A 19,170-nucleotide genomic window follows, 5' to 3' on the forward strand; every position below is an offset into this window, starting at 1 on the left:
CCTACCGTAACCAGCCACTGCCGACACCTCCACCTCCTCCCTTTCCTCCATTTCCCTCACTCCTGACACCTCCACCCCCTCCCCTTCCTCTATTTCACATAAATTCTTATTCAATTGTGTAGTTAGGATTCCGGTCGCTTTAAAATTTCGCAAATTGGTTTGATGATGGTGAGGTGAGAAGGAGAGAGGATAGAGATAAGGTTTGCGGCGGACGGCTGGGGATTTCGGGAGGGGGGGGAGAGGTTTTTATGGTTTGGGGGGGGGGGGGGGAGGGGGAGGAGGTGGATTTCGAGGAAGGGGGTGCTGGTTCGGGGGGTGAGGGAGAGGCGCAAACCTAGATAATATAAATTTTCGTAATTTACCACTGAGAAAATTAAAAATTACAATGTTACCAAAGAGTTTTTCTCTCTTTTTTTTTTTTTTTTTTTCAAATAGTAACCTGTTATAGTAGGTGATTTTTAAGTTGGGTACTCTAATTAGAACTTTTGAAACTTTAGTACCATTAGTACTCTCAATTCAGTGTCAAAAAAAAAAAAAAAAAAAAAGGTACTCTCAATTATATACTTCGTATTCGGGTCAAAAAATTATATACTTCGTATTACTCATTTTAAATCTGCCATTTTGTTACTCGTAAGTGTTGGTCGATGCCCGATGGTAGTGAATAGAAAGAAGTGCATAAATTTTGAAAAGTGTCGCTTTACGATTCCCACGACCATGGCTTCTCCATCAACTACACCCATCCGCCATTGTTGAATGGCCTCCAAAATCACTCATCTTCCCTCAAAACTCAAGCAATTTTCTCTTTCCACAACACAGTTTGTCTCACTCTTGGAATGCTACACCAACGCTCGATCTCTCCCTAAAATCAAGCAACTTCATGCTCATATCATCAGTACTGGTATACTTTCTCTCCCCTCTTACAAACCCTTTACTCTTTGCTCTAATCTTGCTTCAAGTTATGCTCTTTGTGGTCATGTTTCATATGCATGCAAGCTGTTCGATGAATTGCGTCAACCAAAGTTGTTCTTGTATAACGCCATTATTAGGGCGCATTCTCAAAGTGGTTCGCCATTTGAGGTTCTTAAGCTTTTTGTTGATGTATTGTCATCTGGGTATTTGTTTCCTGACAAATTTACATACCCTTTTGTTATTAAGGCTTGTGGAGATTTGTCATTGCTTAAGATTGGTGTTGTGATTCATGGGAAAGTTGTGACTGGTGGGTTTGGTTCAAATGTGTTTTTGTTGAATTGTTTATTGGCTATGTACATGAATTGTGGTGCGGTTGAGATGGCGAAGCGCGCTTTTTATGGGATGGGTGAGAGGGATGTGGTGTCTTGGGCGACTATGATAAGTGGGTTTGTTAAGAATGGGTGTGCTAATGATGCTGTAGTGATCTTTGATGAAATGATTGGTGTTGGTGTTGAGCTTAACAGGTCTGCTGTGTTATCTGTGTTGTCTGCTTGTGGGGATTTAGATGATTTAAGTTTTGGAAGAAAGGTTCATGGGATTGTTGAAGAGAAGGGACTACGAGATGATGTATTTATATGCAACGCGTTGATTGATATGTATGCAAGATGTGGTAGCATGAATGATGCTAGAGAAGTGTTTGACAGGATAAGGGAGAAAGATGTGGTGACATGGACCTCTTTGATAAAAGGGTACGTTATAAATGACAATGCTAGATATGCATTGGACCTTTGTAGGTTGATGCACCTCGAAAAAGTGGTGCCTAATTCAGTGACTATTGCTATGTTGCTTCAGGCTTCTGGAAGTTTGCAGGCAATGAAACATGGCAGGTGCTTGCATGCTTGGGTAGTTAGGCGAAATCTTTCCCGTGATGCAATTATTGAAACCGCTTTGATTGACATGTATGCGAAATGCAATCATGTCTGTTATTGCTTTTTAATTTTTAATCAAAGTTCACAGAAAAGAGTAGCATCCTGGAACGCAATGATTTCTGCATATACGCATAATGGTTTGGCTAGTGATGCAGTACACTGTTTTAAACAAATGTTGCATGAAACTGTACGTCCTGATGCTATTACTTTTAATAGTCTCCTTTGTGCTTGCTCTGATTTAGCTGACGGACAACAAGCTTTTAGTATTCACAATTACATGTTAAAATCTGGATTTCTCTCAGAATACGAAGTTGTGAGGGGCATGATTGATTTATATTCAAAATGTGGGAACTTGAAGTATTCTCAGAAGATGTTCAGTGAAGTTCCACTGGAGTGCAGAGATATTACTTTGTGGAGTGCACTAATGGCTGGATATGGAGCACATGGGCATGGTGAATATGCAGTTTTACTTTTTAAGCACATGGTTCAATCTGGAGTTAAACCGAATGAGGTTACTTTCACCTGTGTTCTGGATGCGTGTAGCCATGCTGGTTTAGTAGATGAGGGTCTTGAGCTGTTCAAATTGATGCTCAGAACATGCCAAATGAATCCCAGCATTCATCATTATACATGTGTGGTTGATCTTCTTGGTCGGGCTGGTCGTTTGCAAGAAGCATATGATTTGATCATAACAATGCCGTTTATGCCTAATCATGCTGTTTGGGGTTCTTTGCTGGGTGCTTGCGTGGAAAATCAAAATGTTGAACTTGGACAGATTTCTGCAAAATTACTTTTTAACATGGAGCCAGAGAACATGGGTAATTATGTCTTGCTGGCAAACATATATGCTTCTGCAGGCAGATGGGAAGACGCAGAGAATATGCGTTCGATGATAGATAAAGTTGGATTAAGAAAGACACCTGGTCATAGTTTGGTTGAGGTCAAAGTCATTTAGGTAACCTTGGAAAAAAAAATGAGGATGGGTAGAGAGCTCCTGGGGGTCCTGTGCAGTTCCAGAGTGCTTGTTTTTGAAGCTTGCTTTTGGTGTTTAGTTCTAAGCCAGGCCATCTCTTAAGATCTGAAGCAATCATTAATCATGGCATCTGATCCATGCTTGTATAACAGTGATCAGGTAACAAAAGCATATATTTCTAATGAATAGAAATCGCACTCTCTACACCTTCTTCCTCTTCATAATATATATGATATACTACTTTGCAACTATTCAATTTAAACAATCAGATTGTGGAGATGTTGTAGTCCTTGACTTTATTGTTTCAAAAAGCTGCAGGTGCAAATGGTTGGCTATTCGTAGCTAATTCTGACGTCAAGTTCTTCTTTTCAAAGAAAACCAGTAAAATAATAGGAAGACCATATTCCTTTTTAAGCAGAGCTTAATGGAATTTATGAAGTATGATTTAATTAGAACAATGGATGTGACCGTGATATAAACTAGGTAACCTTAACCTTTATGCAATGCTTCTTACTTTCACAGCTTGGATTCCAAATCATTCTTACAAGGAAACAAACAAACGAAAAATATATTTATAGTTGTATTTTTTCTTGAAAAGTGTTTTTCATAGATAATAATTTTCTCGAAAAATGTTTCTGTCACTTAAGGAGACCCAATAACTTTCAGTGTATCATCTTTCCTATCTCCATAGCAAACCATTTCCATTTGTGTTTACTCTATAAATTCCTTCACTTTATTTTCCTGTATCATGAAAAGTACTCCGTATTAGATTAGAAATCGGGAAAAAAAATTCTGCAAAAGGTGGGACAGGTTTTTGTGGTGAATTCAATTTTGGATTATAATTGTTTTCTTTGATAAACAGCCATTGTTGTACTTGATAGGAGTCACAGGACAACTTCGCTGGTTCGCCCGACTTTTATCTGATGTAATGTACTATTATCGTAGTGTTAATGAATTGGGGAGGGGCTCCTTTGTTTTCTTGATGAGACTGTGATTCTTTTGTGGAGTTGACATTTTACATTTTATGGGAAGATATGGACAACCGCTGTTAGAGCAAGTCATTGAATGTCTCAAACTACAGTGTTTCACTTTTTACACGTTATTGTCCGTAAGCACTTGCATCATGTAATTGCGGACCCGTAAGAGTGTATATGATGTTAATCACCCCTATGGATTATTTTATTGGTTTATTTCTGTTAGGCATAATGCTGTTCATGGTTGTTGAGTTTCTAAAACCAAGTTTGATGAGTGTGAACTCTCGCTTGTGTTAGGGCCTATTCTATTCAGCTTAATTTCATTTTATTTCATGGTTGTTGAGTTTCAGTTCAGCTCACCTCCAATCAGCTCAGTTAAGTTCAGTTCCTAATTTCCTTCTCTCATAAACAATTCATTTTAGCTCTATTCAGCTCAGTTCAGCCCCAATCAACTCAATTCAGTTCAGTTGTTTTCAGTAAATCGGAGCAGGCCCTTAGTCGACTTGATAATATTTGGAAAGCAGTAAATTTATGCACTTAGTGCCCCTTAGTTTATCCTAAGCAACTAATTGGGTCTCGCGAGGAAGCTAAATAAGATGAGGTTCCTAAATTTTTAATATGTCAAGTCTAGAAATAGAAAAGAAGATAAGGAAAATCTTGGACAGAACTAAATTTTAGCCAAATAATTTATTCTTAGAAATCTGTTAACTGTACATATTTTAGGATATGTAAGTGCGTCATCTAATAATATAAACTTTCATAGTTTATATATACTAGGTTTCCTTTGCCAAGTAAAGTATCCAGATTTTGAGTAGAGAATACTACTTTGTTTCCTTACATTTCTTCAGTATAAAATCTGAGTGATTCCAAGCACAAGGTAGGCTATTATGAAGTTTATCTTGCAGGTTTTACTTGAGAAAACTATAATACTTTCCTCTGAAAACACAACTGAGTGAAGCAAATTTCTTTTCTCATCGGATTCTTCTATAACCATTGAGATGGGTTAGTGAGATAAAGGACTTTTATATATGGCCGCTGTTGCTGCTAAGTGCCTGTTATTGGTAAGGCCCCGACCATAAAAGACTTGAACACTGACATTGCAAATCAGTGGAAGATTAGTCACCCCCCTGTGTATTTACTTCACCATGATGCTCTCTCTCTCAGTTCCCCTCCTCAATTTGCTAAGGCTATTCCTCTTTGTTTACAGGGTACTTACAGTTGAAAGCATTGGATGCAACTGATGGCTCATTTTCTCTTTTAAGATAATGTGACTTCTAGTCTGTTTGCTGTTCATCCTCTAAATTTTACTCCCACTATTAATTTTTTTGATATTTTGTAATCTTGGGCAGCTCAATTGCACTCTCTAGTCCCGTTTATTTATTGAATGGTCCGTCTGCTGTAGGTTGAAGCTTGATTTTAAGATGGAATTAGTCATTGTAAAATATGAAAGGAAGACTGACGATACCTGATGCAATATTTCTCTGGTGTATATATTGTTTGTTCCTTTGTATGCAGACTAAAGAGGTTCATTGAATTTGAAGATCAAGAGGTGTCCAGTGCGAACTCTTTAACTGCAGTAATGAAACCGAAGAGAAATCTTGGTCTCTTTTGTCACCCAAGGCTCAAGCACTTCCAACACTAGGAATCACCGCCCCTTCTTCCACTTGATTCTTGCCAGAAAACTGCAATTCAAACCTATTGTCTTTTCCTTGTGTAAACGGATCAAGACTCAAGAGCCTCTTCTGCATGTTGGACGGTATTGCCATGCATTGTTATTGGTCTTGGACCTGTTGCCCTGTCTCGCCTCTTTTACACACTTATGTTTGCCACCAGTGCTCAGCCTTTCCGCCGATCCATTTGCTCCTGCCACTGCTGTTGTCAGCTAGGAGCTGTCATTGCTTGCTGTCGTGTTGCTGCACGAGTGCAAGGTGGTGTGAGTGTTTGTTGCTGCTACCCGTGAAATGAATGCTACTGCTCGCCTATCTACTCTCTTTTTAACCCAAGAGCCTAAAATGGGTTGATACTTTATATTACAATACAAGCCTTGATCTCAATTCCCGAATTTGTTTCTGATTTCAATTAGTAAGGCCCAATTGAACTTATGTCCTTATGTAGTTAATTTGGTATTTAGAAATGGATTTTTACTAATTATTAAGTATTTTTTATAGGATTGTTGAATTTAGTTTTGTGAGTGAATATTAATTACAAAATTAATTTTATTGTTTAATGATAAGATAATACTCCAGTGTTATCTTTGATTGATTAAAAAAGTACAACTAGTTTTATTACAACCCATTGTATTTCTTATTGATCTTTAAATGAATTCATAAGTAACAAAAGGATTTCTTAAGGAGAACGTATGAAAGATATAATTTATTTTTGTTGAGTAAATGTTAATCATTATTATTGATGTTTGTGAAGTAAATTGTATGGAGAATTATTTCGAATACTGAAATTTATAGAGATTGTGCTAGATGGTGATTGAGATTTATGAACTTTTTCGAATGTTAGATCCTGTGATATGTAAGGAGTTGAATCAGTTAATGTTAGAATGATTTGAATTGAAATATTGATATTTGAATATTTCTAAATCTCTTGTTAAAAACAAAAAATGAATTTACAATAAAAGTTTTGAACTTGTGTTTATTCCATTACAAGCCTTAATGTAAACTACGTGTTTTGCAAGCTAAATCATACTAAGGCTCCATTTGTTTTGACGGAAATTATTTTTCAGTGAAATGATTTTTTTATTTTTCATTGTTTTCCGCTGAAACAAACGGAGCCAAAAGTTTATTTTGGAGAAAATCCATTTGAGGTACACTTTTATCTATCATATATCTTGGTTTAAAAGAGTATTTCAAAGGAATATCTACAAGTGTAACTCACATGGACAATTTTTTTTTTTTTTTTAACTTTAATAACAACTCACATGGACAATTGAATTGCTTGATAATGAGTTCTATGGTTTTTTCTAATGACTATACTTTAAAAAATTATTCCTTAATTCTGTTAATTTTATAATATAAATCTAATATATATATATAAATAAAGTAGGCATTTTTGGAGAGCATTCGGCGCGCCACATAAGCAAAGGTATATTTTTGACCAATTAAAAATTAGAATTCTATTTTATTTTAGAATTAATAAATTCACTTGCCACCTAAATAAAAGCGACGAATGAGATTTAAGAAATTTGCCACTTAGGTAAAAACAACTAATAATGATTTATGAGGATTTAATTTATTTAAAAAACTAAAATTTATCTCTTAAAAAAATCATCTTAAGATAATCTTTATAGTGTTTATGATAAGAAATAAAAATTATTATTTAATTGTAATTAAATTAAAATTTGTGATCCCTACCACTATAAATAATTGACGCATTCTACGACACACATAAAATCTCATATCAATACAAAACCAAATCAAGCGAATTTTGTGTCCGTTTTAGGTCATCAATGGTTGCGTAATTCTTAATTAGTTTAATTTTTTAAATTCCATGTGTTAAATGTATATATTTGTGATTATTGTTTACATTGTGTTTATTTGGAAAACTTAATGATTATATGTTTATGTTTTGTTTATTGAATTTTGTTTTTACATGTAGATCTAATTAAATCAGAGAATTAAATTCAATCAAAAATGATTAGAAAATCAAAGTACGAAGAGGTATTATATCTTTATAAATCGTTTATATTTTTTAAATTTTTCATAGACCTTTTTAGTTTTTATTAATTAATGTTATGATTAAAACAATTTTTTGTGATTTTGGTAGCATAATCAAGCCTTCAAATTAACTTAATTTTAATTTTTAATTACATTGCGTTCATGCCTCAATTAAAGCCAACTTTATACAATTTCGTCCAAAATAAATTGAAAGAAAAGTTTAGGCCATTAGATATATTTCAAATTTTCAATCATTACAAATAAGAAGCAATATCGCACACATTGTTAGTGACAACAAAATAATAATTTAATTTTTTAAAATATTTTTGTTCGGGCGATTGAGGATGATGATAAAATTCAATGTATAGATCTAGATTTGATTTTGTACAATTAAAATTTTTAGATCAATTTCACAACAATTTTTCACTTCCCGGTAGATATGTATATTGATTTATTTTATAAGACTATAAAGATTAATTTTATATGAATTTTATTTTTGCTAACATGTTTTATTTTTTCCAATTTGATTATATAGAAGAGATATGGGTGTGAACGAAGGTGGTGATTTTATCTAAATAGAAGATAAATTGTATACATGATTTTATTATTTTTTTTAATATTTTTATCTTTTAAAAAACAACGAATAATGATTTATAATTTTTATTATTAAAAAATAAAAAAATATCTTTTCATATTAAAGATTTTATCCCAATATGTAATAGATAAAATATCACATTTACAAAAAAAATTTTAAAAGATATCATATTTACCATTATTCATATTTTTAAATTCAGTAGTCATATAATTAACAACCACAATAAAATACAAAACAACAATAAAAAAAAGTCGAATTATAAATTACATTAAAAAAAAAAACTTTTGTAATAGGCAATAACACTTTAATTAAAATATTATGTGTTTTTTGTCAGAAATTATTAGATAGTAAACTAAATCAAATAATTAAAAAAAATTCGAAAATATATTTTTTGAGATTTATATATAAAAAAAACCGTGCATCGCACGGGCTTTCATCTAGTATACTTTAAAATGATACTAATAGAATAAGAATATTTTATTTTGAAATGTGTTTTGAATACGGCCCTTAAAAGTATTTTGTGTTTGAATGTTTCTTATGAGGAAAGAAGCTATGTATTTAAGAACATCTTATTCAACACAAATGAAAAGTAAGTAATATCAACTAAAAAAAAAAGCTCATAGGGGGGGAGTCGAACTTGAGACCTCCCTTACTATGCAAAACTCCAAGAACCAACTAGGCTATAACTGATAACATGATATATGGTGTAAATACTTGCTATTTATTACTTACTTCAGGGGGGGCCAAAATAGATATATATAAAGTACTTGTTGGGCCACGGGGGGCCGGGCCTCCACCAGCCCCCCTGGCTCCGCCCCTGCTCATAGTCTTAAACGTCTGCTGAAATTGTAGAGGACTAGTGCTTCACAAATTTTTTGAATGTTCAAAGACTTAACGCTAATTGTGACATTTGAATATGTAAAACCTAAACCGAAAACGAAAGTCCAACCTGAAATATTTGGTTTAAAATCAAAGCTTTAATGAAGGAAATCAAACTATGGTTAGGAAGACATTGTTATATTCTTAAACCGTGTTATATATCTATAGTATTAAAAATCACAAACATCATGCCTATCATGCCACATGTAAATTTCATTTTTCACTGATGCCACATGTTATTTCATTTAACCTTTTCCTTTTGAATCCCCTTTCTCTTACTAAAAAATAGAAAGGAAAAAAAAAAAAAGCAAAACTAGCTTTAATTCAATACATTTAGTCATTTATACATGTGTGAATGTTGTTTGGTTTACTTTCCCTCAATTTAATATCTTCTACCATTACTTTTAATTTTCATCCCTTCTTCTCCCTTAAAAATTATTCATCTTTCAATAAAACCATATTATAAAATGAATTTTATATTATATACCTATAAATAACCCGTGCATTGCACAATCCAGAAGGGTAGTTGTTATAATAAACCACCAATAAAATGCCATAAAATTAAGCAACAAGGCGACCCCCAAGGACTGCCCATGGCTACTCTATGACTCTGCAAATCCCTAATGATAAGGTAAATTTATAGGCCAAGGAGGTTTTTAAGGCCAACATTGATTCAGTACACTAACCTTCAGTTTTATGGGATAATTTAAGAGTCATAACTTTTTTTCAGATGAGATGTATGAATTCTTGTTGATGAAAATCACGAGTACTCGAAGAAATATAAATTTGCACAGATAGACATCGTTCAAGAATACTAGTAGGCAGAAAATAATAGGGATCCAAATAGACAGTGATTCGGGGTGTAGTATAACTAAGCATTGTTGTCAGTGACACTTGAGAAAGAATTTCTGCACATTTAGATATCCCTCAAGAATCGTACACAAGCAAAATTTAATGATATGACCTAGGATTAATCCCCAACTACAAGGAACCTGTTGCAGAAGACAAATCTTACCCTAGCCAAAAGTAGGAAAACTGAAATCTAGTTGATGGAAAATAACAGGTACCAAAAAATGATATTAAAGAGAAAAAAGAATTAACTATATCCCGATCTTTTGCTAGGCAGATGAGGAACCATCACCATCGGGGAGCTCATATGAAGTCCAACTTGGCCTTCGGCTTGATGCACTGAGCTGCAATTATAGGAAGGGCAATATTCTGTGCGTAGTATGTATCTTCAATTATTGAACTATATCCCATAAGACGTGAGAAGCCCACAGAACGAGCATTACTGTCCTTTCTCAACCAAAAGAATTAACAAGAGTTGTTATTTTACAGATGGAAAAAATGAATTCTTGTGCCATGCTAGTCTCCACCCTACTCAGCTACTCCCCTTTAATTTGAGAAGCCATTGCCGAGTCTTAAACCTCAAATACCTAACCATTTGGCAAATTCTATGATGCCTCTTCCCTTCACTTCTCTACCCATTAGAAAACACATATCAGAAGCAGACATCCATTTTTATCCTGCCTTTTTTTCTTCAGATTCTCATGTAGCTGACTGGTGACTATGACTCCAATATGTGACAATTTCTAATAAAATCGTTTGTATAATTGACATACTTGGTCCAAAAGGGTCTAAGATGATCAAAGCCAATTGGAAGCCATGGTTTCGACTGACCGTTGTAATGAATAACTGCCGCTTTCTTCACACTTTCGAGATTGGTCTTATTCTGGTAGCCCAAACCGAGCATATGCCAAGATGGGTCAATTGGATGTACATGGCCCTTAAAAGCAATCAAAGCTGGAGGCAGGGTTCCAAGTTTCCACATGGTAAGGTTTGCATTCAAGTTCTGCACAATAAATAGCATAAAATCCATGTCACAACTCAATTCCACAAAAACAAAGAATCTATAGGACATCATCTGCAAAATTCTGTACCACATTGTCTACTTATTTCAAATATGAGGATTAAAAAATCTGTCAATACAAATCATACAATTAAACAAGGGTCATTAAAAATGAAGTCTCAAACAAATGAATTAATAAATTCTACATTTCTATTTAGAAAACGATGAACTCCCATTCACGGCATAAAACGAATATGTAATCTGAATAAAAAAATAAATAAATAAATTGACAAAATTAGAAAATTGAACCCAAAGTTTTCCATTCATTTTCTTACATATATATATGCCTTTACAATGCTTTATAAGACCCATGCTTCTGCAGAGCCGTAAGGGAGGGAAGCTAAAAATCTAAATGCCAAACTTAAAAAGTCTTTAGTCTTTTCAAGAACCCTCCTTGATAATTTGCTTATTTTTTTCAGAAAGGAAAACTTGAAAAAAAAAAAAAAAAAAAAAGGAAATCTGAAAGGGCAAGATTCAACGTACTACCCTTTACAGGACAGACCACACCCAGCGTCATCCGGCCATTATACTACTAATTGCTAGCTAAAATAACATCTCTCTATCCAACAGCATGACAGATAATAACAACAATGGGAGGGCTAAAAATATTGCAGGCTTGCTGACATGATCAATGACCACACATCAACTTCCTATTGGTATGCCCCTTTAAATTTCTGATTCTTTTTTTTGAGGGGAGGGGGGAGTTGCAGGAGAGTAATGGGATTAAATCAGAAACACACAGAAGAATATTCTCATCAGAAAAAACACAGAAGAATATAATTGAAAACATCTTTGAAATTTTACCTCCTTAAGCCAGGAATGATAAGTATCCCTTATTCTTGCCTTTCTCCACGCACGCAGATCAAATACGTTCATCCCATAAGCCCATGCACATTCATCAGGATTCAAATTCTGTGATATGAGAGGGTGGGAGAAATTGAAATAATTTCTGAATGTCTTGGACATCACCCACTCGTCTGCACCTCTACAAGTCTCTACAGCTCCATTTACCTTCCCCTCAAGGTCAATATCCCAAAGAGGAGCTAGGTCACGCTGAATTACCACATCATCATCCAAGAATACTATCTTGTCGAGATTTGGGAATAGCTGTTCCAAAACCATGTTATAAAATTAATAACCAGCTTGTTTACACTAACAGTACGCTATAACAATGGCTTAATCAACCTTAAACAAGTATCAATACACATGCTGCAGAGTATACATACAACAACAAGAAAAGAATAACCAGCGAGATGTTTGCACAAGCCTGCCTCAGTGGAAAGATAATTAACAAGAGGGCAAAACAGGTTTTCACTCTTCCCTTTCCTTCAAAGTATTGGTGTTGGAGTGGGACAATGAGAGAAAATAAAGTTTTACAGAAATGGGAAGGAAGGCATGCATTGACATTTCATAGCTCTCTTTGCATCCACTATCCCAATCTAACTTTCTTCTTCAGGAATTTAGTCTTTGTGTTTCTCATGTTTGTTTCAGACTTTCACTCAATCCATAAAATTGTATAGGATCTATCCTAACAAAGAAAAATAAATAGTCATCAAAGTCAAACAAAGAATGTGCCTCAGTAATGACAATTACCTCAGGTAAATAGATCCGGATATGGTTGAGCAATGAAATGTATTTTGGACTTCTTGCCTGTAATTTTGAAGCAAAAGTTCTTGGAGTAGTCTCGCTAAGGTTGGCTCCTGTCACATGGTTGCCATGGTAGTAATTACGTATTCCATTATGGCTTTCTATAGCTTCCAGAACTGGAATGTTCTCTCTTGTTAACCAGTCAAATTGGTGGACACCTTTCACCTCAACAATTGCAGGTGAGACAGGATTTAGAGCAAACCAAGAATGCATGCCAGCATAAGTTTTCTTGTCAGTGATAACATGAAAGACTATTTTCTCAGGTTTCAAAGATGATTGCACAGCAGAAGCGACCACAACCGAAGCAGCCAAAATATTATCCGTGGACAAGACAAAATGGTACATGGAGTTGTCAGACAGCAGTGGGAGCAACTCCGGAGGAGGCAATTGTTTCCGAGCATGAGCATTAGAAGAGTACTCATCAGTCAAACGCAGAGACAAACAATGGATTCCTTTGGGAATTGAACTAGCAGCAAAGTGTTTGTTCATCAGCTCTGCAAACTTAGCTTCCCTAATTTCTCTTTCAAATTTCTCTATCTGTTAAGTAACAAGTTATATCATTAACAATCACTTCATTACCATATAAAAACATACACATACATACACATGAGCAGATTTAGATATGTTATTATTGGAGATCAAAGATCAATATTACCTACAAGACCATAAACAACATAGATCATAGTAAAAAAAAAAAGACCATCCATAATAGTTAATGAGCCACACCAAAAGACTATTAGTGGTACTCAATAGAGGAGACAACCATCAAATGCATCATAATTGATAGAAACATAAGTTCTAAATCCTTTACATTGTTTATTATGAGAGGAATGACTACCACCCACCTTTATTTGATGTAACGTAATAAAAATATAATAAAAAAAAAAGTCCCAACATGCCCTATTAACCCTAAAATTACAAAAGCTACAACTTCACCCATCTTTTTTGTTTTTCTTTGTGAAACCTCAAATCGTTCTCTAAGAATCTTTTTAGAAGAAATATTATTTCAATTACAATAACTGATCTTAGTTTCTTCATTCGTGCTACTCTTGCTGATCTCTTTGTTTCAAGAACAGCCTCCTGGTGAGAGCATCATGCCTAATGTACTCAATGCAGAAAACAATAACTGATGAGTCTCCAATCTATCGCATCGAAAATTTTTGGATCACCTGATCCTTCAACCAGGCCAGAGAATAGACTTTTATCCTCTAATAGTACTCGTCAGTGTCACATTTTTTTGTGATTCGCTTTAATACACGGAACGGGTGAGAGCAGCACAATTCGCTACCTAATTACTTTAAATTAGCCCAAGAGTGTTGGAAACACTGCTAAAAATTACCCAGTTTAACAAATTATGTACATTTCAGAAATATAAGGGAAGGCTAGTTGCAAACAAAGATTATGAAGACAAATATTTGTGGATATCAGAGTTGATAGTCAAAATAAAACAATGAATTCTCTTTGTTGTTTATGAATGACATTCCTATCTTTTATCATCCCAAGAATGCAATATGGCTCTCTTCGTAACAGTAAAAATATACTACTCGTACTAAACAGCAAAAGTTAGGGAATATATAGGACATTCTAAATTTATAACACAGTAGCTTATGTTGCAAGAGGAAAAACCGTTTGGTTTTCAGTGACAATTTTATAAACTTCTAGAAAGAAAGTCTTGTGTAGACCAAATTAGCAATGGAAGAAATGCTACCTTAGTTTTATCAGTCCAATAGACCACTATTCATGACGGTAAAAAAATGTATCGAGCAACATGAAATAATTGAAACTCCATTGTTTTGCCTATCATTAATTAATGTTGCAGGAGAAGAAACCAAAATAGAGTTTTCAAGCGATGATTTAGGAATGGTGAGTACCTGAAGTCCTGAACACTCTAAAGACTTAATAGATAAAAAGTGTTGTCTCCATATATATCAAAGCAATATTATGATGGCATTTCACCAAAAATTTTGTTTGCCATATGCATTCTCACAAGTATAATATACACAATATCAACATAAAAAATTAGAAAGATATAAATCCACAAGATCTATCTTTATGCATACTTCCACAAATAATGTAAGGTGAAGATCAGAACATAGGCTTCGTGATATGAAAAAGTAATACATACCGTTCCTTTTAAGATGAAACCAAAGGTTTTTGCGTCATATTGGTTGTTCTTCATATCAGACACAAGTTGACTGTATGAATCTGGAAGCTTTAGACCAGATGGTATCTCTTCACTATTGACCTGATTAAGAATTTTGTAGAAATCTCTAACCAGCCTCTGTTGCAACATGAAAAAGAGAAATGAGAAAATTGTAAATTTGCTTCACATAAGAAAAACTAGAATATAATAGCATGCACTAAATAATTACCCCTGAATCATCTCTACCAAGGAGCCTGGGACCAAAACGCCTACCTAAACAATCTGTAACATAATGGAAAAGTACGAGTCAAAATCATAGCTTCCTTGAATAGTTGGCCATGCAGAATAGTAGATCAAGCAAAAACAAGGTTAAATTTTTTATCCAGAAGAAAATTGCACATGACAGCAGAATAATAAATTAGTTTTTAGATAATAGTTGTAGCCATTAAATCAAGCTAACATTATTTCATATGGGCCTGAGGTCAGCATACAAACACACTAATAGACAAGAAAGAAACTACAGAGAGAGACACAAGATGCTATGGGTAGCAGCCTTTCAAGGTTATGTGTGATTTCACAAAAATTTATAGCCATAATGGTAAGTGCAACCTTTCCTCCTAAACTGCTTTACATCTCAAACTTGAATTGGCTCAATCTAAGATAAGAAAGAGAGGAATAAAACTTTACAAAAGCGCACAATAGTAAAGGCCACCAAAGTAGACTAAGTATAATTGTATAAACGCCATAGATGCTTCCATACAGCCCACAGAATGAAAGGACCATCATTCTAAAATTTACATGCTGCCGCCGAAATTCAGTCTAATGAACTTCCAAGAATCTAGGGAGAAGTCAAGAGCTAATAGAAACATCCTAGAATGAGATCTGAAGTAAAAAACTCTTCCTCAAAATTATGCAGCAAATAATCTTAATAAACTCTATAGCTAAAACTTAATAGCAACCACCTTAAGTCAGCTAGAGATAATACAAATCTTAATGTTGCTAATAAAAGGTTTCATGTTAGTATTTAACTCTGCAAGATTTCATATTAGTGATTAACTCAGAACTATTTAATTATTCCTCTAAGAACTCCAGCTAATATTAACAGCAAGGTCATCAGCCACATTGGTCAGTTTGAATCAGAATACATACAAGATGTTTTCCTGAACAGGAAAGTGAGGAAACTGGAAAAGATATAGAAATCCACTCCAATTTAGAAGCAGATCTGCTATTTGGAAAATAAATGAAATAACACCATAGTTGGAACATAGATCAACATGAAACATATATATGATTCAAATTAATAACCAAACCATGTTAACAAAATTTCAAATAAAATATTGCCCTAGTGCCCAGTACAATAAAGCAATAAAACATTGCAAGAACCAGTAAATGAAGCATACATTCTTTCCTTTACTTTTCTCTCATATTCTTTTTTCTTTCCCTTCCGGAAGGAGGAGACTAGGGTGAATGTCAGGTTCACTTATTCAAATGCTAGCGAATTAAGACATGCTCCCTGCTTTATTGCAATATATACTAAACCCCTGCGAAGACATGCTCCCTAGAACTAGAATCATGTTGTAAATAAATAAATACATCACCTAAACTCATTAGGCAGTTTCACAATTATAAGATCACACTTTAATTAGTGATAAGCCAACACCATCGCCATTTCTGATTTCCGAATCATGAACTGTAAGGGCATCTCTGCATCAACTCTTATCGATTGCATTACAGGATATGCATCCTGATATATCCAAATACCAACAATAAACACATTCTGTATACAATCAATAATTAACCAATGAAAGTATCTCACTAGAGACAGAAAGAAACAAAGGATTGTGCAACATACAAACAAAAATCGAAACGCTGATTTCAGTTATACTGCTATAGTAACACCCAAAACACCTAGTGATTGCAACGATTGCCGTCTAAAGCAGCAACCTAAAACAATGCTAAAGATCACAAAAAGCTCAACAACGATTAACAATCGAATCCCAATCAACACAATGGGAACACACACAATCGCTTATACCCAAAACTAACCTAAACTCAAACCCAAAAAACCAAGAAATCAGAAATCAGGAATCAACCCAGTGTCGGCAAACCCAAAACCATCCTAATCAAAGTGATTCCATCTCAATCGAATTCCGAAACCCGAAAACAAACACACCCACAAATCCAAACAATCAGATTCCAATTCCAATGAATGCAAATCTATACACAACCAAATCAAAACCAAGATCCAGAAAACAATGAAATGAAATCAAATCAAATCAAAATCATACCTAAAGAAGAACAATTGTTGACACCTTCAAGAGTAACAAGAGCAGTAAGAATGAAGACGAACGGCAACAAAAAAGCAAGAATGAGGATTGTATGAAAAAGGGTACGATATGAAATGTGACGAGCAGCTACTTTGATCTTCATCAAGTCAACGAACCCACCATTGCTCGATGATATAGTTATACTTCTCATGCTCGGCGACAAGTGCAGCTGCATCCTCGTCCTCTAACCAATTCTCTATATATAACTATCAAACAACTACAACATAAATTCTTCGCAATCTGTTCCTGCTGTTGCTCGGGTTCATTCGATTTTGGTTGTACATTCAATTCTCCTATAATCGGTTTCCCCTCGACCCATCTCCCCCTCGACAACCTCTCCAACATCCGATCAACAATGATCCCTCTTTTTTTTTCAAACCCCTTCAAGAAAAACTAACAACAATCCCTTGTTGTCAAGAAAAACAACAACCCACCCTAGTTTTTAATCTTGTTGCTCAGATTCAATGAGTTCGGATTGATTTTTATTATATATTATAATATGAAAAATGAAATGAAATGAAATTATTCTGTGATGACGGAATAATTTCTTTCTTTGTTGTTGGATTTTGTTAAGTGGGGTTTTCGATTTTTTATTTAACTTTTTTTTTTTTTTTTTTGGGAAATTAGTTGTTTGAGTAATTGAATATCAGCATTGAAGGAAAGAAGGGAAAGAGGGTAAATAAGCTGAAGCTTTTTTAGTCTACTCTCTCATGGATGGATCGGGGTAGAGAGAGAAACTAGAGAGAGATTGGGAACAAGAGAAGAAAAACAAAGGAAAATCTGAAAAAAAAAAATGAAAAAAGAAAACAAAAATAATGAAATTTTGTTTAATTTTCCTCGTTCTTTCGGGGAATTTTTTCCTTTATTTTTATATATGAAAAAAAAAATTGATTTCGTGATGTATTTTAAAGTTATTAATTTTTTGAAGAGTATTAAATTAATTAATTAATTAATTAAAATAGTCAAAATTAAAAAAATACAAGGAAAAAAACTTGATTAATAAAATAAAAATGCATGAATAATTGATTAATTAGTGAATTAAATAAAAATGTATGAATAATAAAATAATAAATGGGAAAGGTGAGATTTAGAGTAAAAAGTCAATAAGATTGAAATGGAATGCCGTGTTTGGATCGGTTGGTTGGATCGGGGGCCGTCGGCAAAGGGGTTTGACCTCGAGATTGGGGGAAGTTGGAAAGAGGGAAGTGAGGGAAAAATTCTGCTCATTTTAGACCTTTCTTTCTCCTATGTTTATGGACAAGCATTAGATTCAAATTTAATTAATTTTAATTAAATTATGGAAGCTTTTAAGGTTTGTAGTGAGAAATGGAACTTGTCAAAAAATTAAAAAAAAAGTCAGAAATGGAAATTATTTACGATTGTTGGCTAATGATTTGCTTGCTTTCGATGATATTATTATCACTTTATTATTATAGCTATAAATGTGTAGAACTCTATAAAATAATATTTATAACAACATAAATAAATTTTTGGTCTCTCCGTATCCAATTAGTTGACACATTTTGATTGGTATAAGATTTTAGAAATTTTTAGTTAACTTCTTAATTATTGTGTGATAGTTGGTATTATAGTGTTAGTTACAGAGTTTTATAATATCTCTGTATCATAATTAATCTCTACAAAGCGAGTCAATGCACAACTTTAACCATTAAAATTTGTAATCATTCATTAATAAGAAGTTAAAAAATTGATATATAATTAAAAAGAATACTAAACATGGCAACTTAAATTTTTATATATTGGTGAATAATATAGTCAAAGTAATTATATGAATGATTCAAAGGTCAAATTATGCAATTTTTACAAAATGAGACATGAGAGTATTATTTGGTAGGTAGTGGGTATTATTTATGACGCACGGTAAAAAAAAAAGAGAAAATACAAGTATAAGTATATCTCTTAATAAACAAAATATATTTATCAAATAACAAAATTGTAAATAAAACAACAACTTTTTAATAAAAATGAGCCGTTGAATTATGTAAAATTGTACTCCCTCCGTCCCAAAAAGAACGACTCATATGGGTTGATTACGCGGGTATTAAGGAAGTTAAGTAAAAAGAAGTAAAAGTATATTGGAAAGATAAATTACATGGGGTTTGTAAAAAAATAGAGAGAGAAAGTAATAAAATAACATGGAAAATCAAATTTTTATATGGGGAAGTTAATTTTGCACAAATATTGTAGCAAATTGGTGGG

At 33.7% G+C, this 19,170-nt stretch overlaps 1 protein-coding gene and 1 pseudogene across 1 annotated transcript; one reads left to right on the forward strand and one right to left on the reverse strand.

Moving 5' to 3' along the window:
* The first annotated feature begins 619 nt into the window (after window positions 1-619).
* LOC145595320 (pentatricopeptide repeat-containing protein At5g39350 pseudogene) lies at window positions 620-4,341 on the forward strand (annotated as a pseudogene).
* A 5,477-nt stretch (window positions 4,342-9,818) lies between these two features.
* LOC145593601 (putative galacturonosyltransferase 14) lies at window positions 9,819-17,756 on the reverse strand. Its single transcript, XM_081649877.1, has 6 exons — window positions 16,912-17,756; window positions 14,853-14,905; window positions 14,606-14,761; window positions 12,427-13,017; window positions 11,638-11,940; window positions 9,819-10,776 (listed from the first exon to the last, which is right to left on the reverse strand). The coding sequence occupies exons 1-6, from the start codon at window positions 17,123-17,125 to the stop codon at window positions 10,492-10,494; spliced, it is 1,602 nt and encodes a 533-aa protein (XP_081506003.1). The 5' UTR covers window positions 17,126-17,756; the 3' UTR covers window positions 9,819-10,491.
* Between the last annotated feature and the right edge of the window lie 1,414 nt (window positions 17,757-19,170).

The sequence above is a fragment of the Chenopodium album genome, chromosome 19 (assembly GCF_948465745.1).
Source record: "Chenopodium album chromosome 19, dcCheAlbu1.1, whole genome shotgun sequence".
Classification (NCBI taxonomy): domain Eukaryota; kingdom Viridiplantae; phylum Streptophyta; class Magnoliopsida; order Caryophyllales; family Amaranthaceae; genus Chenopodium; species Chenopodium album.

Bases quoted from the DNA above. Each gene is read 5' to 3' on its own strand.
- LOC145593601 (XM_081649877.1), bottom strand. From the start codon at position 17,125: ATGCAGCTGCACTTGTCGCCGAGCATGAGAAGTATAACTATATCATCG. The intron at 14,762-14,852 runs GTAATTATTTAG...ATGTTGCAACAG, and splicing joins TTGGTAGAGATGATTCAGGG to AGGCTGGTTAGAGATTTCTA. The intron at 10,777-11,637 runs GTAAAATTTCAA...TTTATTGTGCAG, and splicing joins ATCATTCCTGGCTTAAGGAG to AACTTGAATGCAAACCTTAC.